The 25,657-nt window shown below is 56.2% G+C and overlaps 3 protein-coding genes across 10 annotated transcripts; 2 read left to right on the top strand and 1 right to left on the bottom strand.

The window, feature by feature from the left end:
• Nucleotides 1-784: 784 nt before the first annotated feature.
• Nucleotides 785-3,570, bottom strand: RPL10A (ribosomal protein L10a). The gene is made up of 6 exons (XM_027728432.2): nt 3,458-3,570; nt 3,182-3,256; nt 3,010-3,090; nt 2,551-2,699; nt 1,501-1,673; nt 785-987 (listed from the first exon to the last, which is right to left on the bottom strand). The coding sequence occupies exons 1-6, from the start codon at nt 3,553-3,555 to the stop codon at nt 817-819; spliced, it is 747 nt and encodes a 248-aa protein (XP_027584233.1). The 5' UTR covers nt 3,556-3,570; the 3' UTR covers nt 785-816.
• On the top strand, nt 3,540-14,156 carry ZNF76 (zinc finger protein 76). 8 transcript variants are annotated; one of them, XM_039383882.1, is made up of 16 exons: nt 3,540-3,766; nt 4,993-5,133; nt 6,400-6,480; nt 7,584-7,661; nt 7,816-8,015; nt 8,649-8,726; nt 9,101-9,217; nt 9,353-9,428; nt 9,769-9,894; nt 10,000-10,179; nt 10,433-10,666; nt 11,035-11,165; nt 11,917-12,066; nt 12,159-12,272; nt 12,400-12,459; nt 12,609-13,343. In XM_039383882.1, exons 2-16 carry the CDS (start codon nt 5,061-5,063, stop codon nt 12,711-12,713), a joined length of 1,803 nt encoding a protein of 600 aa, XP_039239816.1. In that variant the 5' UTR covers nt 3,540-3,766; nt 4,993-5,060; the 3' UTR covers nt 12,714-13,343. The 8 variants fall into 8 exon arrangements, 7 of the variants coding, with proteins under 7 accessions (XP_039239816.1, XP_039239813.1, XP_039239812.1 ...); XM_039383879.1 differs by lacking the exon at nt 3,540-3,766 and adding an exon at nt 4,066-4,091; XM_039383878.1 differs by lacking the exon at nt 3,540-3,766 and adding an exon at nt 4,106-4,323.
• Nucleotides 14,157-25,158, top strand: DEF6 (DEF6 guanine nucleotide exchange factor). The gene is made up of 11 exons (XM_027728517.2): nt 14,157-14,372; nt 18,130-18,270; nt 19,728-19,913; nt 21,350-21,577; nt 21,657-21,803; nt 21,971-22,079; nt 22,161-22,459; nt 22,868-23,034; nt 23,238-23,436; nt 23,891-23,981; nt 24,196-25,158. The coding sequence occupies exons 1-11, from the start codon at nt 14,277-14,279 to the stop codon at nt 24,405-24,407; spliced, it is 1,875 nt and encodes a 624-aa protein (XP_027584318.1). The 5' UTR covers nt 14,157-14,276; the 3' UTR covers nt 24,408-25,158.
• The last annotated feature ends 499 nt before the right edge of the window (nt 25,159-25,657 follow it).

Below are 25,657 nucleotides of genomic sequence, written 5' to 3' on the forward strand. Positions count from 1 at the left end.
TTTTAATTATTAAATGGAATTTCTTGGTGTCATGTTGATCTTTCAAAAAAACTGGCTCGGATGCTTATTTGAAAGGTTTCTAACAGCAGGATCCAGAGCTATTTTCATTGTTTGGTTTCCTCAGATGCTGACAAGCTTTTCCAGGGCCCAGGGTATTTTTTTTCCCTGTTCAGACTTCCCTAAGCTCACTAGTCCCAGCACAATGTATTTATTTATGCACACTAATTAGATGCAACACATCTGATTTTTAGCCCAGAATAAGGAGTTGGACATAGGCTGGCTCAGAGGGAAGAGGATGGAACACACTCTGTACCCTTGGCCCCAACCCCCTTGCTGGGCTGCAGCTCCATCCCCTGGCATCCCTGGGCAGCTGGAGGATGCCCATCAAGTCCTCACACGCTGCACCTTGGGCAGAATCCCCCCACCCGAGGCTGGAGCACCAAAAGCCTTCAAAAGCTGGTGCCCCCCTCAGATTAAGGCTGTGGGCTCTGCAGCAGGATGGCTGCAGGTGAGCACTGCACGTGGGCACAGGGGGATCTGGGGGCCATAGTTTAACTGCTGAAACTCCACCTGCCCCGGGACACCTCTGCTCTGATCAGTCTGGGGCAAGTGAAGCCGTTCCCCCTCCCTGCTCTGAACACAGAGGCCCCTTCCCTCAAAAGCTCCATATACCGCTTGGAATTCACATCCCTATCAACTCAACGCAGCATCTAAGACCTGGCTCACCACAGCTCATTGGCAAACCCACCCCAAGGAGCTCTGGAGTAACAGAACCACACATGGCCATGGGTGCCCACAGAGTTTATTGCTGCCCCCTCAGTAGAGGCGCTGGGGCTTCCCCATGGTGCTCTTGATGTACAGAGCTCGCACGTTCTGCCAGTTCTTCTTCAGCAGGGACACCAGGAAGTTGATGGCCAGGTGGATGTTGTAGACAAGTTCATCCTCTGTCATCTTCACGTGACCGACAGCCACAGCCAGACAGAGCACCTGGGGACATACACCAGAACAGGTTTCACGGGCAGAGCAAAGGTGCCGACCTGAACTCATTTATGTGCTGGACTGTCCCATGGTCTGTCAGCTGGACACAGCTTCCCCAGCCCACCCATGGGGTTTTCCAGTGCCTGCTGCACCTGGCCTGTGGCTCCCTGTGCCTGTAGCCCCTGGATGCCACCTCTAACACACACAGAGCTGACCGGGAGAAGGTGGGAACATCACTGCCTCCCAGAGACAGCAATACTGGGAAGGACACGCGACACGCTGTGCAGAGCCAGCACCGGAGCAGAAGTGTTAACTGCACTGGATTGTCCTCAGCACTGAAATATCGAATCATCTCATGATCACTTGCTTCCAGATCTGTCAATGCCAGAAAAATTATTCCTCCTTTCTGACTGGCAGCAGAGGTCTCCCTTTGCTGGAGGAAACACTCGAGGGCCACCTACAGTCCACCCCAGATATAGCAGAGACACAGAACTGCCTTGGAGAGGAAAAGCCCTGCTTTACCTTCTTCATCTGGAATTTAATGGTCGATTTGACTTCATCAACCTTAGCCACCAGGTTCTCATTGTGGGTGAGCAGAGAAGGGAATTTCCCGGCTTTGTTCAGGCCTGGGCCCAGGATTCGAGGAATCTGCTTGATCAAGGACTCGGAAGCCAGGAAGGCATCGTACTTCTTAGCTGCAAGGAGAGAACCGGGGAGGTGAGGACAGACTCTGCTCCCACACTGAGCTCCCAGTGAGCGGCTCAGCCAAGCCTGCACAGCTCCACTTCCCCCAACAGACATTCCCACAGTCCCACCTGGACAGGGGCTGGTTTTACCAACAATCTATCAGGAATGACTGTCACAGCAGCCAGACCCCAGCCCCACTCCTGACACAGACTCCGAACAGCACACAGCTCATTCCCTGAAGGAACTGTCCTTTGCTGAGCCCCAGGTGACACTGAACTCTGAGCTCTGCCAGGAGCCTCCTGCCACAGCCTGTGCACACCAGGATGGATGACCCATCTACGAGAGGCTTAGCCAACAGCCATAGTATCCCCTGTCACTTCCTAACTGCACATGGTTCCGTGGCTGATCATGGATTGAGTGTCAAGTTCTTGTCTGCCTCAGGAACGTACCAAAGTGATTCTAGAGTTCTCAGGGAAGGAAGGATTTTCTCTCCGAGAGAAAAGAGACAAATTTTATTCTGTTCATGTAAGAACTGCAGGACTAAATCCCACTCTTGCCTCCAGCATTTCTCTGCTTTTGCTGCACTCCAGGTCCTTGACCAGAAAATCGAGGAACACAGCAAAGAGTGAAACTCTGTGACAGGCATGCTTTCCTATGTCCCTTCCCTCCTTCTGCAGGACAACCAGCCTCGCTCCTGCCACACTGACCTGTCAGACCTGCACTGCCAACAGCTTGGGGGCTTTTCTGGGCAGATTTTGGTACTCTGCTCAGCTTTCTATCCCTGGAGCTAACCACGACATGGAAATCTGAGATGACAGAAAACCTCCTGCTTACCCAGACCCCTCCCAGTTTGGCTAAGGTACCCAGAGCCTGACCCACACTCACCCAACTTCTTCACCAGCTTCTTGTTCTTGTTGAGCTTCTTCAGAGCTTCTATATCCATGTGCGGGATGTCAACCGCTTTGGCCTCATCACAGTGCTGCTGGTCCCCCAACAGACAGACCGAGAACTTGGGCCGTGGCGTCGACTTCAGCCTGGGGATGGAAGGTCCGAGTCAGTGCCTTACCAGCACCGCTGCCGTGTCCCTGGAGCCAGCACGGAGACACCTTACCACAGCACGGGGCGTCCTGCACCGCCGCTCACCTGCCATCACAGCAGGCCGGTGGGGACAGCCCGGGGGGCTCCCACACCTCCCCTCATGTTTTAAGACCCAGGGTGAGGGTCCGTCCAGCCGCTCCCGCTGGGCCGGGGCGCTCTGGACTCCCCAAGCGGTTCGGCCCCGCGGCGGCCCCGGGCAGGGCCGGGCAGCGCCGAAGGCTGGGTGGGAGCGAGAGGATGGCGAACCTGACGGTGCCGGAGAACCGCTTGTCCTTCTGGGGGTCGTAGTTCTTGAGGCTGATCTGCAGCTCCACGGTCTCCACGAACCTGCGAGAGGCAGCGGGTGAGGCCCGGCCGGGCGGGGGGAGGCCGAGGCCGGGCGCTACACGCCCGGTCCCGCCGCATCTGGGGCTCTTACTTGCGCTTTTTGGCGCGGCTGCCGTGCAGCACCTCCTTCACCGCTTCGTACAGGGTGTCCCGGGACACTTTGCTGCTGCGGGGGGAAACGGCAGCGCGGGCTCAGGGCAGGCCCCGCCCGAGGCGCGGCCCCGAACCCGCCCCGGCCCCCGCGCTCTCCCTCCGCCATCGACCCCACTACATCGACCCCCCGGGCAGCCCCGCGGACGGGGCGGACGGGGTGGATGGCGGCGGATGGCGGCGGATGGCGGCGGATGCGGCGCCAGGACCAACCCACCTCATGGCGGCGGCTGCTCGGACCAAAGGGGCAGAACAGCTCCCGGAGCGGTATAAATTAGGAGCGAGATCTCGCGAGATTTGGCCACGCGGCGCCATGGAGGGAGCGGCGGCGGCAGCGCAGAGCCACCATGTTGGGAGCGGTGGAGAGCACCGCCCTGCCCTGCCCGCATCTCCTTCCCTGTTAAACGAACAACCAAGGTCTCTTTGCCTCCTGTCGCGGACCACCAGGACAGGAGCTCGTCCATCGCTTCACAGCGCATCCTAGGAGCCTCTGGCTCCCCTGAGCAACTGGCGGGAAGAAGACGGGGTGCGTCCGCTGCGTGAGGAGCGAGCTGGACAGGCTCCCCGCGGGCGGCAGTGCTGTAGAACACCGGCATTAAGCAGGCCCCGCTGGAGGCCCGCGCAGCCCCCGGCCGGGAAGGGCAAGGGAAAGCGGTGCCTCGCGGCTTCAGTGTTAACATCGCGCGTGCCCGCATTGGCCGCCTCACGGCGCGCGCGCTCCCCGAGCCGGCCCGGCCCGCCCCGGAACCTGCATTGCGGACGCGGGCGGCAGCGCGTTGCTGTGCGGGTTGCGGGGCCCGCCGCGGTGCATGTCGGTCCGGCGGCGGACCCGGGCCCGGCGGGTCGCTCAGGTCGGTGCGGGGGGCGATGGCGGCCGGGCCTCGGGGCTGCCCCAGCCCCCGGCACCTCGCGGGGAGAGCCCCTCCTGTCCCCCGCCACCCCCGGGTCCGCCGGCTGCTCCGCTCGGGCCCTGCCCTTCCCCGGTGCCGTCGCACCGCAGCCCGTACCGGGGGCTCAGCAGTGCAGGGCCGCCGCAGCCCGGGGGGAACGAACCCCGGCAGGACCCGCTGCAGCCGCAGAGGGGTGAGGGTGCGGGGTGAGGCGTACTGAGGGGGCTCAAAGCCGAGCTCACCCCGGGCTGCGGCGGGGACGGACAGGGCGGTCCGACTTGTTCCTGCAAATCAGACGATTATTTTGCTATCTCAGAGATGGCTCAGGAAGAACCCACTGTAGCTGCTTTGAAAGATAATCTGTCAGCAGAGAGCCTCTTTAGCAAAATGTTCTTGCGGGGGCGTGGTGGTTTTAATATAATGTGCTTAGAGCCTGAAATTCTGTTTCTCAAAAGGCTGGGAATTAGTCAGGAAAGGAAGGAGAGGTGGATGCTTCCAGGGATGAAGCTCATCATCCTGCCCCTGTCTCTTGCAGTACAGGACATGCTCAGCCTGAAGGTTCAGGCCTTATAGTACTTGGAAACCCTCCCTGCAGATCATTTGGAAGACAGGAAGGGCTTGAATGTGGCATTTGCACTGTCTCAAAGAAGAGTCTGTCAGTTCACTAGTGTGATTTTATATTTGTCTGTGGAACAGATTGTTAGCCCTGCCTGCCATTGGTGGGGGAAGGATGCAGTGTTGTCCATCTTAATCCTTTATAACCTCAAAACTAGTTTGAGGCCATTCAAGCCTTTCCTGGTGTGCAAAAGTGAGTATACATCTGAGGAGAGAAAATAAAATGGAATTGTTCTTTTTACTTTAGGCTTGCAGCAAAAAGGACTGCTCAGTGTCCCCCAGGCCCCTGGCTCTGGGCCCGGTGCTCCCGGCGGGATGGAGAGCCTGGGGCTGCCAGCAGTGACCCTCAGGGACGGCACCATGGCCTACCTGCAGCAGGCTGCCAGAGGTAACGGAGCCTCGGGCTGCCAGGGCTCAAAGTCTTTTTCTGGGGCTCAAATGAAAGACTTGCCAAAAGTGCCCTCAGAGCGCATGAGCTGCCACACGTGTGTGGCCGCGTCACACGAGCAGCACAGGTGATTCTCTGTTGGATTTGAACAGAAGTCTCATATAAAAACAATTCAGATGTGCCTCTGGTGTGGAAATGAAGCTGTGGAGATGAGAGAGCTGTTGCTGTAGACAATAAAGGTGCTGTTCAGACCAGATGAGCCTTGTTCTCTCTGGGATCACTGGGGGAAGCAGAGCTGATGCTGTGGCTTGGAGGGCTCTTTTCCACCAAAACTTGCCTTGGGCTGAGCAGGAGGTTTTCCTTCACTGGTGTGCACAGGGATTGGTTCACAACAGTGCATTTCTCACTCAGAGAGGTGCCAATTTCAACACTTTTCCTTACTTTGATGCGTGTGAGGTGCCCCTTCCTCCACTACCCACTGCTCCCAGAACAGGAGCATGCTGTTTCCCAGCCTGCAGAACAGGATGGATGAGCTGTGCAGCTCCATGTCCTGGGGGTTGCTCTCTTGCTTTCTTTTCTGTGAAAACTCACTGGAAGTTTATTTATATTCCACATGTGTAGAGTTGGACTGTCTTGGAACCACTGGGTTGTGTGACCCCCCCCAAACTCTGTGCTCCGGGTGAAACCAACCTGGATTTTACCTATTCAAGTGGGATGGAGCAATGTCCTCTCTGCATCAAATCTTTGGGTAACTCAGTCATTATTACAGGATTGCACAGAGTTAGGCTTTGTAAGATTTCAGTCTTCAGAACCCAACCCTGGCAGCATGTTAGGCCCCTTTAGGTACTGTAATTTTTTTCCAAGAGTTGATCCTCTGCCAAAGTAGAAAAAAAGAAATCTCCAGGCACTTGCTGATGCCACTCAGAACTCCCAGTTGATTTTTTTCTCCAGCACAAGTGTAATTGCTTTCTACTAGATTCCAAATGCTCAACACACAATGTTCTTTCTGCTCCTTGGCACAAACTGCTGGGAGGGGCAGCTTGTCAACAAGTGATGCCTAAGGGTCTTTGTTGTGTGTCCTCCTCTCTAGGAAAGGGCAGCTCTGGCATTTCTGGGAAGTGAGGTGCCAGCAATCCGAGGGAAAGCTGGTCCCTAACAGCCTACAAGTGACAGTTTCTCCCTTCTGTGGGACTGGTTTCCTTGGGAAGCACATGGGGCAGAGGGACTGGGCTCGGCAGTGCTGATGGGATGTTATAACTGTTTCAGGTGAAAAGCTGATTGAAGGACAAGTCATTGAACTTGAAGATGGGACCACAGCTTATATCCATCAGGTGACAGTTCAGAAAGGTGAGAACAATACATTCCCCTCTTTCTCTTTGGAAGGACACTGTAGATGTGGCTGCAGCTGTCAGTGCTCCAGCGCTTGGGCTCCTGTCAGCTCCAGCTCTCGCAAGTCCAGGGTTTGTGTAGGGCTTTTTTTGCTCATGGTTTTGAGGCTGAATAAACAAGGGCATAGAATATGTGATTTCCTGCAAAGTTTTCAGCAATCTGTCAAGAAGATCAGTTTGGTGGAGGTGTCTTTTCACCTGTGGGCTCTCTCTCCCCATTGTCAGTCTGACAGACCGCAAGCCCAGTGAGCTGTGTGCTGCTCCCACACAGACTTTGTTTCATGTGGGAGCAGTTGGACGGGAATTTCCTCTGAACTATGAGATAATATATTACTTTTGGAATAGGTGTTGGTGAAGGGCAGGTGGGGATTGTTGGAAGCAACGCCACCTTGGTCATTGACCCATCGGCCAATGTCACCTCCAAACTGATATGACATTAATCTGAGAGGTGACGGGAATTCATTTCATGTGGCAGGCAGCAGAGTGGCCCAGCCCCAGGCCCCTCCCTGACCACGCTAAGATGCAAAAGGGCAGGTAGAAAGAGCTCGGTTGCTTTGGGCAGTCCTTCTTTACCCTCCCAAGCCTCTTGTATGCCATCTCCCTCTTCTAATCTCAAAAGGTTGCTTGAAACCCACTTTTTATGCCTTTCCCCCCTTCATCCTCTTCACTGCCTCCACACGCAAAGTGAGAAGGGTTTTCCTTCTCATCCCTCCTTCCTCTGCCATGGGATATTTATGTTACCTTTCACACATCCCTGTGCCAGAACCATCCTCCTTGTCTGGGATATAATCTGGCATTTTGAAACTGGGAAGGCACTGCATTAATGCTTTGAGCTAAGAAAGTGGCGAATCTGTGCATGAAGCCTTGAAAAATCTCATAATTCACATCAGAAGGGTTCAAATGGTGTCTTAAAACCTACAGTTGTGGTTGCCTATCAGGGCAAGCAGAAGCCCTGTGTCCTCTCCCGGGAGCCTTAATGCTGTAGGGTTCAGGAACTGCCACAGTATTCCCTCCATCCTGAGTCCTCCAGGAAAGTGTGTGGATGTTTCACTTCTCTTTTAGAGTCTGTGGCTTTGGAAGACGGTCAGCCAGTGGTGCTGGAAGATGGCAGCATGGCCTACATACACAGCACAGCTAAAGGTAAAGTGCTCCCTGCTCTTCACTTGGCAGCTGGAGCAGAAGCTACTATAGTGTCCTAAATTTCCAGGGCTATGGGTGGCTGGGGAGGTGGAGCACTCTTCTGCCTCGCACTCAGCAGCTCTTTGCATTTGATGTAATTGGTTTCCTCTTCCAGACGGTTACGATCCTGGCACCTTCCAGGCCATCCAGGTGGAGACCTGCACTGCCTACGTCCACCGTCCTGTCATTGTAGCACCTGGCAGCACCATCCTGGAAGTGCAGACAGGAACTGGGCTCGAGGAGTTAGCTGGGGAGGAGGAAGATGATGCCTTTGGTGTGGAGACCACGAATGCATTACAGCAGTACAGCAGTAAGGTGAGGGCACAGCACTGCTCCCGTGGTTTGCCAGCAGCACCACGGGCTGGGGGCCACGCTTGGCCCTCCCTTCAGCAGTACTTGTGTATGTCTGTCTTTCAGCAGTGCCAGCTTTGAAAGAAGCAGCTGGACAGGGCTCCAGGGCAAGTGCCACCACTGATGGGTGGCTGGCAGTTAGGGGCCCAGAACGGGGCCATTTGGTCCCATGGAGTGCTGGGCCTGCCACCCTTAACGTGCTGCAGGCTTGGATTTGGGAAGAGAGGAGAGCTGCTGTGATACAGCCTTTGGCATGTCAGCAGTGGCTAAACTATGGCCACTGTCCCCATGGTGACAAAGACCTCAAAAAAACAAAACAGCTTTCGATCCTGATGCGTTGTCACTGCAGTGTCCCACCTGAACATCCTGGGTGCTGCCGTTTTCTCCCGTCTGCATAGCGTTGTGGAGATGGGGCTACCAGCAGAGTGCTGGCAATGCTCAGCTGGGCACAGACCTTCTTGCCATGGCAGGCCCAGTCCCAGCTCTCTGCAGAAGGGCAGGGTGGCACTGGCTGTCGTTGTCTTCCTGCTTGGGTTGCTCTCGTGCTCCACACTGTACAGGGAGGCACAAAGAGTGCCTGTGCTTCTTCACCCACAGGGGTCTGACAAGGAAGAGGAGGGAGTGACAGACACCTGCCGTATGAACCCTACGGACTCCAGCAACGTCCCTTCTCAGGTCTGAATTTTTCAGTGACTGGAACTAGGCCAAATTCCTCTTTGCCAGCGAATAATTAAAAAAGCGTTGGTGGCTTCTCTGCCGAGTTAGCAAATAGTAAGTGCACACTTCACAAATGAGCCGAGCAAAGCCCAGAGAGGGAGTTGGGTGTCTGAGAACCCCCAGTGAGCTGGGAGGTGGGAGTGGGAAATGCAGGTTTGTGGAGCTCTGTCACCTGGGCTGCACCGTGCGGGTACAAGCTTGTTTGTAGGAACATGTTTTTGGAGGATAACTGCAGGAGTGCATATGTATGGCAAGGAGGGAAATATTTGTGTGGGCTTGGTGAAGCCTGCTGTGGTGGCTTGCTGGATTAGTTCCTGTACTTGTCTTGGCAGGATTTGCAGGAGGAGGAGGTGCACAGCCATGGGAAGGGGCAGCAGGTCAGCAGCAGAGCTTTCCCCTGTGGGTACAAAGGCTGTGGCCGCCTCTACACCACTGCCCACCACCGCAAGGTAAAGCAGGTGACATGGTAGTGTGCAGGCCAGACCTATCCCAGGTTACAGTGCCAGGGTTCTGCATTCTGTACAGCTGTTTTCCTTCCTCCTTGCCTTGGTCCTCATTTTAATGACCCATTCTTCCTTTTCCAGGTACATGAACGTGCTCACACAGGTGACCGGCCATATACATGTGACTTCCCAGGTTGTGGGAAAGCATTTGCTACAGGTAACAGCTTCTCTTTTGAGAAGATTTTGCTTTCTGTCCAACCCAAAATGCTGTTGAGCCTCAGCCCTGGTTCTGCTCCAGCAGAGCACAATGTCCAGAGCATCTAAAGCCTTCTGTGAGGGAACTACAGCATGGGAGCCTGCAGGACTTGATTGATTGTAGTCAGATAATGGTGGAAGTAGGGTTGAAAGTAGCGCTGGGAGCTGTTTGGATATTTTTTCCCCCTTAGCTTTGCAGACACAGGACAGACACTCAAGTACATGAACTGGGGGGTGGTACACAGCTTATCATGGCGTCTCCTTTTTGTTACAGAATTAATTGTGGTTTCTGTCCTGAACAGGGTATGGGCTGAAGAGCCACATGAGAACACACACTGGTGAGAAACCATACAAGTGTCCAGAAGATATGTGTAGCAAAGCCTTCAGAACCTCTGGGGATCTACAGAAACACATCCGCACACACACAGGTGAGCAGCACAGGGGGAGAACTGCACTGCCAGTGAAAGGGTCTCCAGGGCATTCCAGGTAGCTGCATGGTAGCAGGGCTCATCCACATCACTCTGTCAATGCAGGTGAGCGTCCCTTCAAGTGCCCCTTCGTGGGCTGTGGCCGCTCCTTTACCACCTCCAACATCCGCAAGGTTCACGTCCGGACGCACACGGGCGAGCGGCCGTACACGTGTCCAGAGCCCGGCTGCGGGAGGGGCTTCACCAGTGCCACCAACTACAAGAACCACATAAGAATCCACACAGGTAGGAGGTGGCCAGCTCCTCCCAGCCAGCAGCAGGGAGGTCTGTGGGGCTGAGATGGGCATTTCCAGGCTTGGCATTGCAGGAGTAGATCTGGGGGTGGCCAGGGAGTTAAAAGCAAATAGTGGGAATTGCTTTGCTGGGTTGATTATTGTTCCACTGGTCCACCTCCAGCTATTTGCTCTGGTGGGGAATCCCTCCCTGGAGCATGAGGAGAGCGAGTGGGTGAAGCTGTGCTCTGTGGCCTCTGCCCTAGGAGAGAAGCCATACCTGTGCACTGTGCCAGGCTGTGGGAAGCGCTTCACGGAGTACTCCAGCCTCTACAAGCACCACGTGGTGCACACGCACTGCAAGCCCTACACCTGCAGCAGCTGTGGGAAGACGTACCGCCAGACCTCCACGCTGGCCATGCACAAGCGCAGCAGCCACGGCAAGCTGGAGACCATGGAGGACAGTGAGCGGGCCCTCTTTGAGCAGCTGAGGCTGGAAGGTGAGCCCCCACTCCCCCATCACCTGCAGCAGGCTCAGGTCAGGTACAGCAAAGGGGGAAGAGGTGACAGCAAGAGCCTGCAGCTGCTCCCCTCTCAGACCAAGGTCTGTGCCATGGCCTCCTGCCTCTCTATCAAATCCAGGTCTATGTTTGATGGTCCTTGCTGTAAGTCACAGGTTGGGAGCAGGCCCCTGCCCATTCTATAGTACAGGGAGAGGTAAAGGCCCTTCTTACCAGGCCATCACTGGGCTGGTGTCATCGTGATCTCGTGCTCTTCTGTGCTGGCCCTTGAGGCCACAGGCAGGTCCTGGGGCCCAGCATGTGCTTTCATGTTCTGATAATGCTGCTCTTCCCCTTCCCTGACCCAGTTGCTGCTGCTGACAGAGGCTGCCCGCTGAAGAGCCACTATATTGCTTTCCTGTCGGAGATGGAGGAAGATGAAGAAGATGATGTTGAGCCTACACAGGTCTCACTTATCTCTCAGGATGGGACAGAGCAGGTACAGACACTGACAGCCTCCAGCACATCAGGGACAGCAGTTATTATGTGAAGTGAGATTCTGCCTCTACCCAGCTGCAGTGTTCTCTTCAGGGCCTTTTTTCAGCATAAAACAGACCCTGGGGTTCCATGGGCTCTGCCTGCTCTGAGGGATCCCTCCTACAGCCTCACCCACTGCTGCAGTCTTGGTTTGAGGGTGTCTCTGATCTAGCAGGGAGGGTGCCTCTCCCTGCTGATGGGGTCTCCAGGTGTTTGCCCAGGCTTGTGTGCAGTGCCTGTCAGTCCTCAGCTCCCAGCAGCTCCCAACATCTGCTGACATAGGCTGGATTTGGAGATGTTTTGTCATCATTTGTATGCAGCAGTGCTTTTCTTGTACTTCCCTCCACCAGCTGCCCATGTGCTGAGTGGAAAAAACTCCCTTTTGTGGTACAGGGCAAAGGAAGCAGCTGTCAAAAGTGACTTGTTTCCTCTTAGCCTGAGATGCTTCTGCTGCCACAATGCACAAGCTGTCCTGTACAGCCTGGAAAGAAGAGGCTGAGTGGGGAGGGGAGCTGTGGTACAAGCAGGGAGGGCTGGAGACCCAAGCTCCGAGTTCTCTGTCATCAGTTCTGTCCATGACCCTGGGCAAAGTCCTTGGAGTTCTCTGTGCCCTGGGTCTTGGGGGGGAGACTGTTTCATCCTTGCCCAGACCTTTGCATTGCTAAACTAGGGAGTTGTCTAAGACTCCCTGAGCATCCGCTGTCATCCCCCAGGTCAGTCTGTCGCAGGAAGAGCTGCGGGCCCTGGGCAGTGCCATCAGTGTGGTGACACAGAGTGGGGCCCTTGCCGTGCCCAAGGGAGAGCTGGCAGGTGACACTCGCACCGTGACTGTGGCCAACACCGATGGCACCGAGACGCAGGGGGTACAGGCAAAACTGGGACCTTCCCTGTTCTCTGCTAGAAAGGAGCTGCATTTTCTTTTAAAACATGACTGTTTTTTATCTGATTTTCCTAGGTGACCGTAGTTGCTTCTGGGGCAGTCGTGTCAGAGGAATCCGCCGTTGCCCCTCTCCATCATCAGCAGGTGGCATTGCTGGCCACTGCCCACGGCACCCAAATCACTGTGCAGGTACCACACGTGGTGCAGGCTCCTGCCATGCACCCCTTTGCTCCCCAGCCACCTACTGCCCGCAGCACTTGCCCTCTTGCCCTGCTGCATTGCTGCTTGCCCAGAGGGCTTGCTTCTTAATTCCCAGGTGCCCTGCATACAGAGGACAGCACAGGGACGTGCTCCTGGGATTGCAGAATGCTCTTGTGTAAGCAGCCTTTCTGCATCACGGCCACGTCTGCCCCTCTGCTTCACACCTCTGTCACCGCCCCCTTGGCCCCCTGTCCTTCTGGGGGCTGCCCTGAGATGCCTTTCAGGGGTTCAGCACTCACTGTCTCTCTCCCTTGCCTCCCCCAGCTGGAAGAGCAGCAGAGCCTGGAGGAAGGCGTCAGCATGGCTGCAGCAGTAATCCCCTGTGGACCGGTGACGTCTGACACAGCCGTATCTGAGAAAGGGAGCTGAGGTCGGCAGAGCTGCTGGGGCAGGGGGAGAGGAGCCCTGGCCTGTCATGGGCGGGGGCAGTGGGTGCTGCAGGGGGACAGGGGGCAGGGACATGTCTGAGCCAGCACCTGCCCCGCACGGGCCGGGAGGGCTGACAGGGCAGTGTGAGGCTGCTGAAGCGACCCCGTGCAAAGGGCTCTTCTCTCCAAGGAGGGAGGGCAAAGATACTGGACTGCTGCCTTCTCCTGGAGGCTCTGCTGGAGCCTCTCCTGGACTCTGAGCAGCAGCCCTGTTTTCAGAGAGGCACTTCCTGCCCTCTACCTCTAGGAATAGTCCAACAGCTCCCCTTTCCTGTCCACCCCTCCAGCTCAGGGACAAGTGGGCAGCATGTGTATGGAAGCAACAAAGGCCCATCAAAGCAAGCCCAGGCTGTCCTGGGCTTGGTTTCAAGGGTGACCAGTACCTGCCGTTGGAGCCAGCACTCTGACAGCAGTTCTCCCATCTCTTTGGCACATTCCACTCTCAAGCAAGCTTCGGTGGCTGACTCCTTGGCTGCAGAGCAGAGCAGCCTGCACTTCTCGAGGGCTGAGCTAGACCTGAATGTAAATGTTGAGTTGAAATAAAAATAAATTAACAATGTTGTTTTTAAAAGCAGCCCCCTTCTCTCTGGTGGAGGCTGGGAGGAGGTGATCCATGTTACTGTTTTGCAGCTGTAGGGATTAAAGAAATTGAGGAGATTTGTGGAATTGACCAAATGTGTCCTGCCAAAGCAGCGACTGTCCCAGAGGAGGGCAGGGAGCAGGGTGAGCTGTACCCTCTGAGCCCCCACCATGTGGCTTGGGGGGGCTAAGAAGTGTCTCTAAAATCTCAGATCAGGTTTTGGCTCTTCCAGGGACCCCTGCAAGCCCAGATTTACGGAACTGTGTCAGTGAACACATCTTACAGGCCCCTGAGCTGAGGAGAGAGACTTGGGCAGGTGCCCTCAGCCCTTCCACTGCCCCAGGCACTGGGCAGACAGAGCCAGCACGGGAAGCACCATAGAATCATTTTGGCTGGAAAAGACCTTTGAGATCGTTGAGTCCAGCTGTAAACCTGAGCCCAGTGCAGGATCCCGGCAGTCAGGTGGATTATTTTCTGGACGTCCCCGAGGAGTTCGCAGAGGAAGAGGTTTCTGCGGGCACGGAACGGGCACAGCCCGGGAGGGTGCAGCACGCTGGGTCTCCCCACACCTGCCCTGATGCGATTGATCGCAAAACAAGGAGAGCTGGAGCCGTTCCAAAGCGCAGCCCGTGCTCCCGCTGCGAGGGGAAGCTCTGCGCCTCAGTCCCGGGAGGGGAAGCTGCTGCTTGAGCCAGGGAGGAGATTTCTCTCCCCAGAGCGCAAATGCCGAGGAAGCGTTTGATGTGTGGGCCGAGCCGAGCGCAGGGTCCGTGAGCCCCGGGGCGCGGGGAGCGGAGCGGCAGCGATGGGGCGCGGGGGGTTCCCGGGGAGCCCCGGGCGGGCGAGCTCCCGCCCCGCGTCCCGCCCGCCCGGGCGGCGTCCAGGAACCGGATCCGCGGGCTCGGCAGAGCCGCCGCCGCAGCCATGGACCTGCGAGCGGAGCTGCTCAAGTCCATCTGGTACGCCTTCACCGCCCTGGACGTGGAGAAGAGCGGCAAGGTCTCCAAATCCCAGCTCAAAGTGAGTTCCCGGGGGGCTCGGGCGGCCCCCGCGAGCGGCTGGAGGGTGGGCGGCGAGGGGCAGAGCAGGTCCAGGGCTCTTTGCATCCCCCCACCTTTCCACGGAGGAATTGTTAAATAGTGAGATCGGTAAGACCTTGCTGTTGCCTCCGTATTGATTCTGGCGAAGTTCTCAAGCTCTGCATCATCTCCCTTTAAAAAAAAAAAAAAAAAGAGGGAGAGGTGGGAGTTCATGCTCAAGTATGTTTTCTAGGTGAAAATGAGGAGAAATCTAGCTTTTAGTTCTTTACATTTTCTTACGGTTTTTATGGCCAACTAACAGCCCAAACTCAGTTTATATTTTCTTGCTTGCCAGAGTACCTGCATTTCTGCTTTCTGCTGAGCCAGTGGGTCGGGAGGTAGGGGCAGCTTGTTTTTAAACTAAAACTCTACAGTGGTGTGGCCAGAAATAACAAGGCCTTTTTAAAAACTCTCTGCTTTCCCCTCTCCCCCTGCTTAGCAGCTTTCAGAGGGCTCCGGCCCTTAGCCCTTCATCAAACCCATCACAGCTTTAAAAATCTTTTTGCCTGCCCCCAGGCCGTGGTTGGTCGAACCTGCCAGGGAGCCCTTGGCTTCGACAGTAATTATTGATTTTTTTTTTTACTTTGCACGTGGTGGGCCTCATTTTTGTTGCCATGTGAGCGTTCTCTTGGTTCTTAGGCTGGCACCAGGGTTGGAAATGCTGGTCAGCATCAGGGGCTGAGATGAGAGGAGAGACCTGAGCAGAAGAATGCCAGGCAGAGGGAGGTGTTGCGTCAGGACTTGGCAGCTGCTGCCAGTTTGCGAGACCAGTTGTGAAGTGCTGCAAAGAAAGCCCTTTTCCACTATTTCCTCTATTTTATAGGGTTTCCCCGGAGACAGACTGCAGGGAAGGTGCTGCACTTGGTGGGGAGGCATGTTTTGCCCCAAAATTAAGAGTTTGTTTGCAGGAATCTGGAGGGAAAAGTAGCAGCCATTGCCTTTGCAGCAAAGAGCCTTCTGCTGCTCCCCAGAACTCATAGCATGTGTCCTGCAAGCCACACTCACCTGCTAAAACTGTAGAAATAGCTGAGGGAATTAAGGAAAATCCCAAAGTAGGCCAGAGCTTAATTCCCTCTGCTAATCCCTGAGAGGGGCTGCTGTGCCCCCCTCACAGCATCCCCTGCACCCATGCTCGGGGTCTGGAGCCCAGCCCACGCGTGTGATGGACCCGAAAGTGCCAGTGTGAACACGTGCAGTGCTTGTCTTGAGAGATCTTTATCACCAGATATGATGCTGAGGCCACAGAAACCCTCAATTTATGGCAATTTCCTAGAGAGTTTGTGCAAGGGGGGACAGGGGCTGCAAACCCTCGTGTAGGGGCTGCGGGGATGCTGGGGATGTTGTGTCCATAGCAGCTGTACCCAGAGGGGAAGGGAACTTTCCTCCTTGCTGTTCTCCCCCAGCCTTCAGTGACAGGACAGGTTGGTGGTGGGTTGAGCTGCACCGTTGAATGATGAAGCTCAATTCTGGATAACTTTCCACCTGCCTCAAGGCCTGGGAGAGCTCATTTCTATCCCCAAATATGCTCAGGTTTGCCCCAGCCTACCCAGGCCAGCAGCAGCATTTTTGTCCATTCAGTGCAGAAGGAATCCGAGGTCTTGCAGGTCTGATTAATAACGTGTTGAAGCCACAGTGGCTGAGCACTCTCCAAACCCCTCCTGAGCTGTGCTCTGCTCCTCACCCGGGTGTGTTGCTGCATGAAGGGTCTTGAACAAGGGTGGGAGAAGCAGCGGCGTTCACAGGGTTTGCACCTGCAGAAAGGAAGCAGTCCCAGAACTGGGTGGGATTGTGCTGGCACATGGGCAGTGTCCCAGTGGGAGCTGGGGCTGAACTCCAGCCTCGCTCCAGCCAGTTGCTGTAAACATATTGGGGTTTCCAGTGTGATGGTGCAGCTGTGGGAGCCGTTGGGCTCCTTGCAGGGGCACTTCTCCGCAGGCGTGTGTGTGCAGACACTGTGAGTGTGGGGGTGTGTGTGCACAGGAAGGAAGGGCAGCTTGCGGTGGAGTGCTGTGCGCCGAGCGAGGTCGGGTAGTTTTGTTCCCAGCGCAGGCACACGCCAGCCCTGCTCTTGGAAAAGGATTTATCCTCTCGGTGCCATTGCATCCTCCCTGGCTGAGCAGAGGGAGCTGCTCCCTGTCTCTGTGGATCCAGGCTGGGATGTGGGGTGTGTGCCTTCAGTGTGGCTGTGCGTGGCTGGAGCAGGAGGTGGGAGCCACCGAGCACTGTCCTGGTGCTTTTCAGCACCTCTGTTCACAGGTGATGGGGATCATGACAGTGGCTCCCCACTGTCATTTTTTCCCCCTCCAGTCTCTGTTTCAGAGCCTGGGAGTGTTTCCCACCTCTGCTCTGTCCAGTCACCCCACTGTCGGCCAGGCTGGGGCTTTCCTCCCGGTTTGTCCAGTGACAGCTCTGCAAGCGGAGGAGCTGTGGGTCACGGTGTGCCAAGGTGGACAGAGGGGCTTGGGGTTCCCATCATGGAACCCCATGGTTTTGCACGTGCAAACCTCCCAGGGCTTTTTAGGGATGCTGTGAGAGGTGCGAGGGATGGGGACGAGGGCCCACATTGGAAACAGGGAACAGGATGCGATTCCCGAAGTTTCAGTCCATCCTGATGGATTTGTTAGCCATCCCGAAGGATGTCCTGGGTGTTCCCAACCCTTTCCAGTCCTGTGCAGACCCCAGGGCTGCACCAACCCCAAAAGGTGCAGCTGTAGCAACAGTGCTCAGGGCTGCAGCCCTGGTGTGTGAGCACAGGGCGGAGTCCTGCTGATCCCATCAGTCTGGAGGGTGGAAAAGAGAAAGAAAATCTGGTTGAGCAAGAACCATCTCCAACTGCAGCAGTCCAGCGTGGCCTCCGGCTCCTCTCCTGCTGGGAGGAAATTTCCAGCCCTGCACAGAGGAGTAGGGATGCTGTACCCTCTCCTCCAGGCCTTCTCTTCAACCCTTGGCCAGCTGCATCCACAGATCCTGGTGCAATGGGGCAGCGTCAGTCTGGGATGCTCATTTAGTCATCTCCTACTTCTGGGAGGTAGAGGCAAGGAGAGCACTGCCTGTCTGGCATCACAAGCTGGAGATGCTGGTGATGCTCGTGGACAGCCTTGCTTTGAGCTTTCCAGCACGTGGGAAATTTGGGAGCTTCCGAACACCCTTTGTTTTGTGGAATTTGAACAAAAACGGGCTGTTGGTGGGACTCGTGGAGTGTTTCTGCAGATGGTGCATCTCCAGATCTCCATTGTCTGCTCCCATTCCAGACAGAACTTTTTCTTAGTTTCTTATAAATCTTTTCTATTTTCATGTTTCCATCTTTCTGTGCCCCCTGGCAGACAGCCGCTGCTGCCAGGCTGGGCCATGGTTGTACCAAACACGTGGCTCGGGGTGGCTTATCAGCTTTTCTAGATCAGAGCAAGTCCTGTTTTCTCTGAGAGGTTTGAAACAGCTCTTTTAAAAAAAAAGTTCCTGATGTGCGAAGAAAAGTAACTAATGTGAAAAAATACTTAATTTTTGCCTGTTTCTAAATGGTTCTGTAAGGTTTTCATTTGGGAACGATGGCCCGTTCTCTGCCAAACCCAAACTCTGCCTCAGTGCTGTGGCTGCAGGGAGGTCACAGGGCATAGTGGGTATGGGGGTGGCACCACAGAGGTGTGCTGGGGCAGGGCTGGAGGTTGTTCACCTTCTCACCATCCCTCGTGCTTGGCCAGGTGCTGTCTCACAACCTGTACACGGTGCTGTGCATCCCCCACGATCCCGTGGCCCTGGAAGAGCATTTCCGTGATGACGATGATGGGCCAGTGTCCAGCCAGGGCTACATGCCATACCTGAACAAGTACATCCTGGATAAGGTGAGCCCCTTGGCCTCGGAAGGGGGGACACAGTGGTGCCTGGGCTGCTCCTGCATCACACGGGAGCCCAATGGCTCCGCTCCCCACAGCCCGCAGGAGGTCACATGCCTTGATGGGTGGAAAAAGGGTGCAGAGAGATGGGGAGCACTCAGGTGAATACCAAAACAAGTGAGAAACGTTTAATTCTCAATGTCTCCTTGGCAAGGATGAAGTCAGCCCTTTCCATCAAGGCTCTGCATGCAGCAGTATCTCTGCCCATGTTTCCTGCAGGGTGCAGAGAGAGAAACTGGCCACTTTTTCCTCTCTAACCCTGTTCAAATTTGGGGGGTGATGTCATTTGGCAAAGAGGAGAGGGAGGAGGATGAGGTGCCAGGGCAGGAGCAGAGTTGGAGTGGGCAGGGGCTTTCTCCCTTTTTTCCATAATTCAAATGCACCTTTGTCTAGTACAGCCACCAGTTTGTCCATGGGTGCTGTTTCCTCCAGGCATGCGAGGACTGGCAGCTTTCTTCCACTGTGTGCTCACAGAAGGGGGCCAGAGCTGGGTGCAGTAACCCTTTGTTCCCCTGGCTCTCCTGGCAGTTCTCTATGGATCTCCATGCCCATCTTTGCCTTGCCTGGAGCTGGTCAGGAGCTGCCCAGTCTGGTCCAGCAAGGCTAATCTTGGCTGCAGGGATCTGGTCTGCAGCGAGTGAGGGCAGAGGCTTCCCCAGCTCCCTCTGCCCAGGGCAAGAGCTGCCCAAGGTCAGCCCAGCCCAATCTCCCCATCACAAAGTGGCCAAAATCCTTCTAGTTTCCCATGTGGTTCTTTGGGAGATGATCTTTAAACCCCTTTTTCTGATTCACCATGGTTAATAAAATCCCAGAAGCAGCCTGAGAAGGGGAAGTGGGTTTTCCTAGTAAGAGAGGCTTTTAGCTTTTGCCACCCACCCGAAGGTTTTCCTCCAGCTCTGCTGCCACAGGCTGCAGTTTCCTCCTGTGCTGGCAGCATGTGGCTCCTACAGCTGGGATGGAGCACCCAGGGACAGCCAAGGCTCCTCACACATCACAGTTCACCCATCTTCACCAAACCTGCTGTGTGAGGCTGCTTGCAGTGCCAGGACATGGTTACAGAAGCTCACAGACAGCAGTGGGGCCGAGGCTGGTGGAGGCATCGTTCCTGCCTCCACTGCTGCCTGCCCTCAGGCCAGCACTTCCCTTCGCTCCCCAGTTCCTCTTTATGGTGGAATGGGATAAAAAGAGACCTGAAGCTGTGGAGGCACTGGGGAGGTTGAAGAGCACCACACTGCTGCATGTGCTGCACCACAGGTTTTCTGCTGGTGCTCCAAATCACCCTGTGCTTCTCACTGGCAGGGACAAGAGATTTTAGGAGTGAGAGTTTCTTCCCGCTAGCACTTCCCCCTCAGAACCCCTCTCCATAGCCCTGCAGCTCCCTGCTCACCCTCAACTCCTGCCCACAGGTGGAGGAAGGTGCTTTTGTCAAAGAAAACTTCGATGAGCTCTGCTGGACCCTCACAGCGAAGAAGAACTACAAACCTGACCGGAACGGGAATAGCGTTGTATCCCACCAAGATGCTTTCAAGCTCTGGTGTCTCTTCAACTTTCTGTCTGAAGACAAATACCCTCTTGTCATGGTGCCAGATGAGGTAGGACTGCCTCTCCCCCCGTCCCTGTCCTCCCAGGGCTCTGTGCTCTGGCAGAGCCCTCTTTGGGGGTAACACATCCTGCTATCGCTTCCTGGCACTGTCCCACCACATCCTGCAAGATGTGGTGCTCCAGGGGGTGAGAGAGAGCAGGAAAGAGGTGGGAGGAGGGGGGCCTGCTATGCCCACAGCCACCCCCTCTGCCCACAGAGAAGGGAGTAACTTGGGAGCATCTGGGAGGACCCCTCCAAAATGCTGGAGCCTGTCTCACGTAGAGGGCAGTGGCAGAGCAGAGCTATCTGTCCCTCTCTGTGGCCGCTGCCACCGGGCACTCAGCCCCTGCCCAGAATCCGGAGCGTTAAGGGCGAGGTACCAGCCAAAGCAAAGCCTCTGGCAGTAATCTCCTCCAAATTCCACAGGATTTAGCGGGGGAGGTTCTCCCTTCTCCAGGGTCAGATGAAAGCCCCATGAGAAGGGGGGGCAGATCTAGGGAGGAGGCACAAACATAGAAGCCAAGAACAAGCATCAGCAGAAGGAACTTAGCTGGGCAAGCAACTGCTGTTGGCTTCTACCCCATCAACATCCTGAGATCAGCAGAAAAGTAAAAAAAAAACTCCAAAAAACAAGAGGACAAAAAAAAAGGCAAGAAGGGCCGTGCTGCGTAGATGTAGGAGGGCAACCACACTTCCTGCACCCTGCAAGAGGTGTTTCCTGTTCCCCAGACCACGACAAACTGAACCATCCTTCTGCTTACGGGGCTGAGCAAGCGCATTCACTGCTCGCCCTTCTCCTAGTTAAATGACATTAAAAATCCAGCTGGGGGGGGATCCTGCTGTGTGTCACCTTCCTGTGTGGCTCCCTGCAGTCACCCACCTGCCTCAATCCCCAGATCGTGGGCAGAGGAGAGCTGGCAGCAAAACTTAAGCTGAAATAAGTCTTCCCCACATCGTGTCAACCATCTTGGCTCTTTTTAGAAACACTTTACTTGCAGTTTCAAAACGATGCTCCTTTGGGTCCTGTCCCCTTGCTCCTCCCAGTGATTTTGGAAATCAAAGTGGTGCTGAGCTCAGGGCTGTGCTCTGAGACACCGACCTTGCAGGCTGTGTGTGGGGTCCAGCAGTGCTGGCCTGTTCTCCCTCAGGCTCTTGGCTACTGCAGAGTTTTTTTACTCTGCAGATAAACCAGCCAAAACATCTCAGCCTTGGGGTTAAAAAGGAAAAACCTCCCAACAGTGGTCAAGCTCTAACCCAGTGCCAACCTCCTGAGCCAGCCTGCTGCCTAGAATGCCTTGGCCATGACCTCAGCCATTGCAACCTCTGGGATCAGGGTCCTGCATCTCCAAGCTGGAAAGAGAGGCGGTCTTGGGCTCTCCAAAAGGGGTCGGTGGGGTGGGAACAGCTCTCACTTCCCCACATCCCTGAGTTTCCCCATCCCCACAGGTGGAGTACCTGCTGAAGAAGATCTGTACAGCCATGAACGTGGAGCTGAACTCCTGTGAGCTGGATGACTACCTGTCCCAGGAGCCGCAGGGGCAGGAGGGGCTGACAGTCTGGCAGTTCCTAGACATGGTGAACTCAGGGCGGTTCCTGCGAGGCATCGAGCAGGAGGCCATCAGCATGGCCGTGGAGGAGGTGTACCAGGAGGTCATCGAGGATGTGCTCAAACAGGCAAGGAGCCCACATGTCCTGGGGCACGAGCCCTGTCCTGCCCCCATCCCCAGTTTTGATCTCTGTCTCTTGTGTACAGGGATACCTCTGGAAGAGGGGCCAGCTGAGGAGGAACTGGTCAGAGCGGTGGTTCATGCTGAAGCCCAGTGTCCTGTCCTACTACATGAGCGAGGAACGGAAGGAGAAAAAGGGGAGCATTGCGTTGGACAAGCACTGCTGCGTGGAGGTACAGCCAGGGCCACTCGTCAGCCTGGGGACAGGAGACCTGGGAGATCCCCTTCAGACCCCAGGAAGGCAGACCCAAGAACACACAATTTTACATCCAGGAGCACTGGAGCCAGGGGGATGAGGTGGGGTACGAGGGTAACACCGTCCTGTGTCCTCACCCTGCAGGTGCTGCCTGACCGGGATGGGAAGAGGTGCATGTTCTGCGTGAAAACCTCCTCCCGCACCTACGAGATGAGCGCCTCCGACACCCGGCAGCGCCAGGAGTGGACGCTCGGTCTGTGCCCACCCCACACCCCTTACCCCGCTTCCCCGTGCCCCCCTCCATGTCCCCACTGACTGTGGCCTCCCTCTCCAGCCATCCAGACGGCTATCCGGCTGCAGGCTGAGGGAAAGAAATCCCTGCACAAGGACCTGAAGCAGAAGCGACGGGAGCAGCGGGAGCAGCGGGACCAGCGCAAGGCAGCCAAGGAGGAGGAGACGCAGCGGCTCAAGCAGCTGCAGGAGGAGAAGGAGAGGAAGCTGCAGGAGCTGGAACTGCTCAAGGAGGCCCAGCGGCAGGCAGAGATCCTGCTGCAGGAGGAGGAGCAGCGGCGGAGGCAGCAGCATGAGGAGATGCAGAGGACCCTGGAGATCCAGCTGCGGGAAGCTGAGCAGGTGGGTGCACCCTGTGGAGAGTCCTGCCAGGGCTTCATTGCTCATGGGGTGGATGCTTCCTTCCCCTTCCCTTCCCTGGGGCAGCCTTTGGACAGGCCTGAGATTCCTGCAGAGCAGGAGATGGGGACAACCTGCCCCAAGGGTATGTAGGGGGGCAGTGAGAGGCAAGTGCTGGTGCCAGGCTGGCCAGGGAGCCCATTTCTGACCTCACAGCCGGCACTGGCTCCAAATGATGCAGCCTGTCTCCTGAGCAGGGGAAACAGCTTTGCTTTGGATCACTTGCTGTGGGTTCTCCCTGTTTTGGGAGATGTCTGGCATCCACCCCGGGATGCAGGACTAGGGAGTTCTGGAGACAGTGGTGGTGGCCCAGCCAGCCGCCCACACTGACGGCTCCTGTCCCCCCGGCAGGCTCGTGCCTCCATGCAGGCAGAGATGGTCCTGAAGGAGGCAGAGGCAGAGCGTCAGCGCAAGCGCATCCTGGAGCTGGAGGCCATGCAGGAGCGGCTCCAGGAGGCCCTGCAGCAGGAGGTGAAAGCTCGGCAGGATGAGGAAGCCGTGAGATATGCGCAGGCCAGGTAGGACCGGGGCATCCCTCCCCCTCCTCAACCAGCCCCGCTCCCAGGGCAGCAGCTGTGCATGGGAATGTGCTCCCTAGGGCAGCTCAATTCTCCTGGGTACTGAGGTGTGCTGGTGACTTCCCAGTATGCTGGCAGGGACGGGGGAAGCTGGTGGATGAAGTGGCAGAGGCACATTCTCACCTCTTGCTCTTCATTGTCAGGCTGCTGGCTGAGGAAGAGGAGAAACTGAAGCAGCTGATGAAGTTGAAGGAGGAGCAAGAGGAATATATCATCAAAACTCAGCGGGAGAAGCAAGTCCTCAAGCAGGAGATGGAGAACAAGAACAAATGTCTGGAAGAGGCACAGAAGCAGCTGGAAGAAGTGAGAGTGAACAGACAGCGGGTGGACCAAGACGTCATGGTGAGCATCACATCAGTGTCACATCCCTTCATGTGGTGAGCCCCAGGGGACTTCCCAGCCCTCCTGGAGCCACCTCCGTACTGGGGAGGACACAGCAGCTTTGAGAATCAAGGTGGCATTGCCTCGGGGGTTTCTGAGCTGTGCCATGTGCAGGCACGGGGTGCTGCAGTGGCTGAGACAGGACAAGCATGTCCTGAGACAGACAATGGCTGAGACAGACATGTCCTGCCCCATGGAGACAGCCCTGGTGTCCAAAGCGATGTCAACAGTGGGAGTGTGTGGAGGGGTAAGAATTGAAGGAGGAGCAGGAGACCTAGAGGAGGGTGAGCTGGGTCTCCATCCCAGAGGGAACCTCCAATCCAAGGCTTACTCAGGGAAGGGAAATCCATGCCCACAGTCCCAAGTCAGGGGCAGTGGGGTGACCAGCTCCCCCCTCTCCTCCATTCCCTCCCAGGCAGCCCAGCGGAAGCTGCGACAGGCCAGCACCAACGTCAAGCACTGGAACGTCCAGATGAACCGACTGATGCACCCCATCGGGCCAGGAGGTAGGAGACCAGCCAACCAGCCTCCCTTGAGCTGGGGCATGAGCCCAGTCCCCCACCCATCATCCCCTCTTTGGCAGCATCTGGGGGACAGAAGGATCCTCATCTTTCAGAGAAGGAATGCCTCTTGCAAGGAGAGACTCCACAACCCTTTTTCTCAGCTGAATGGTCAGTTTGGACCCCAAGTAAACAACTCTCTTTTTCTGTCCACCCGCAGACAAGCGTACAAACGTGAGCGGAGGAGTCTTCGCTGGCTACCAGCCCCTCCTGTCCCAGAGAGATTCTTCCCTCAAACTCAAGCAGAAAGTGGAGGATAAAAGCAGTGGCCCCATGACAGACAACAGCGAGGAAAACGTGAGCAATGGTGGGAACAGTGGTGTTCTGCCGTCTCCAGATGCGGACACCATGGCCACAGAGCCCACCAAGTAGCCCAACAGGATGGCAGAGCCCAGCTGGGAATGGTAGGGCCCAGCTTGTCCCTCTGAGCAGACGGTTGGTGCGGCTGTCTCTGGGTGAAGCCAAGTGTGGACCAGCACAGAGCCTACAGGGGACTGCATGAGGCAGAGATGCTCCCATTTCCATCAGTAAAGGGCTGCAGCTGCCACGTGCCAGGAGGCTCAGGCAGCCCAACTCTGGGGAGAGGGCGGCAGGACCATCTCCTCTGGGCTGCTGGACTCAACTCCCTGCACTCTGGTTTCTACCCTGCCCTAAAAAAGAGGCACTGGTGGGTCAGGACTGCGTGGCTCAGGGCTGCAGTTTCCCCTTGGTTTCTACCACAACCCTTCTGCATCGCCCGCTGAACCCCGGGCTGTGGGGCCCTGCCAGGGATGCTTGGGCCAACGGAGCGTGACCTTCTCATCGCCCCCCCAGCACGGCCAGGGTGTCCTTAACTACCACTGTGTTCCCTGATGGTGGTTGTTAGTCCTAGAGTCACTTAGAATTAGCAGAAACCAACAAGCAATAAAGCTTTTGGAGCCGGTGGCCACAGACCTCCTGCCCTGCACACTGGTGGCCCTGCAGGCACCAGCCCTTTCTCCTGAGCATTGTGGGTTTTGGGTTCCCCCTGTAGGAAAGAGCCCTTTGAAAGGAATCAGTGGAAAGTGGCTCCACCAGTAGATTTTGGGTTGGTCTGGAGGGCCAAGAGGGATGTAAAATAAAACAAAAAAACCCCAATAGCATACACAATCATCAGAGTTAGTTTTCCCAAGCACCTCTGTTTAAATAGTCCCATCACCTGTGCCTTTGGGGTCTTTATTGTCCAAGGCACAGAGCCTCTGAGGGTCCCCCCGGAACAGGTCCTTGGAGGAGCTCTGCACCGCCCCTGCTGTTCCTCGTGCGGATGAGCCGCAGTTCGTGGGGAGATTACAATCTCTTTCCTCCCGGGCGCTCTGGGCGTTCTCTCGCAGGGCGCTGCCCCCCTCCCACACTGTTTCACAGTTCTTTTCCATCGTGTCGAGCGGCCGCTCCGCGGGGCAGGGACAAAGTGCTCTGTGTGCCCGGGGGGTGGGTGGCCCCGTGCCCGGTCCCACACAGCCGTGCTGACGCACAGCAAGGGCAGGGGTGGTTCGGGGGCTGCAGCTCAAATTCAACACCTCTCCCCCCTTCCCAGTGCACTGGGTTGCAGCAGGGTGGTCCCGAGCCCTGTGCATCTGAGGTCCCTGCCTGTCCTGTGCCATCAT

Source organism: Pipra filicauda, unplaced genomic scaffold (assembly GCF_003945595.2).
Source record: "Pipra filicauda isolate LSUMZ 115617 unplaced genomic scaffold, ASM394559v2 scaffold329_size807674_pilon, whole genome shotgun sequence".
Lineage (NCBI taxonomy): Eukaryota > Metazoa > Chordata > Aves > Passeriformes > Pipridae > Pipra > Pipra filicauda.

Excerpts from the sequence above, each read along its gene's own strand:
- RPL10A (XM_027728432.2), bottom strand. The coding sequence starts at position 3,555 with ATGGCGCCGCGTGGCCAAATCTCGCGAGATCTCGCTCCTAATTTATAC. Across the intron at positions 3,257-3,457 it reads CGAGCAGCCGCCGCCATGAG|CAGCAAAGTGTCCCGGGACA; the intron begins GTGGGTTGGTCC and ends TTCCCCCCGCAG. Across the intron at positions 988-1,500 it reads TTAAATTCCAGATGAAGAAG|GTGCTCTGTCTGGCTGTGGC; the intron begins GTAAAGCAGGGC and ends GTATGTCCCCAG.
- ZNF76 (XM_039383882.1), top strand. The coding sequence starts at position 5,061 with ATGGAGAGCCTGGGGCTGCCAGCAGTGACCCTCAGGGACGGCACCATG. Across the intron at positions 7,662-7,815 it reads CATACACAGCACAGCTAAAG|ACGGTTACGATCCTGGCACC; the intron begins GTAAAGTGCTCC and ends TTCCTCTTCCAG. Across the intron at positions 9,218-9,352 it reads CCACTGCCCACCACCGCAAG|GTACATGAACGTGCTCACAC; the intron begins GTAAAGCAGGTG and ends TTCCTTTTCCAG.
- DEF6 (XM_027728517.2), top strand. The coding sequence starts at position 14,277 with ATGGACCTGCGAGCGGAGCTGCTCAAGTCCATCTGGTACGCCTTCACC. Across the intron at positions 22,460-22,867 it reads AGCTGCGGGAAGCTGAGCAG|GCTCGTGCCTCCATGCAGGC; the intron begins GTGGGTGCACCC and ends TCCCCCCGGCAG. Across the intron at positions 23,437-23,890 it reads GGGTGGACCAAGACGTCATG|GCAGCCCAGCGGAAGCTGCG; the intron begins GTGAGCATCACA and ends ATTCCCTCCCAG.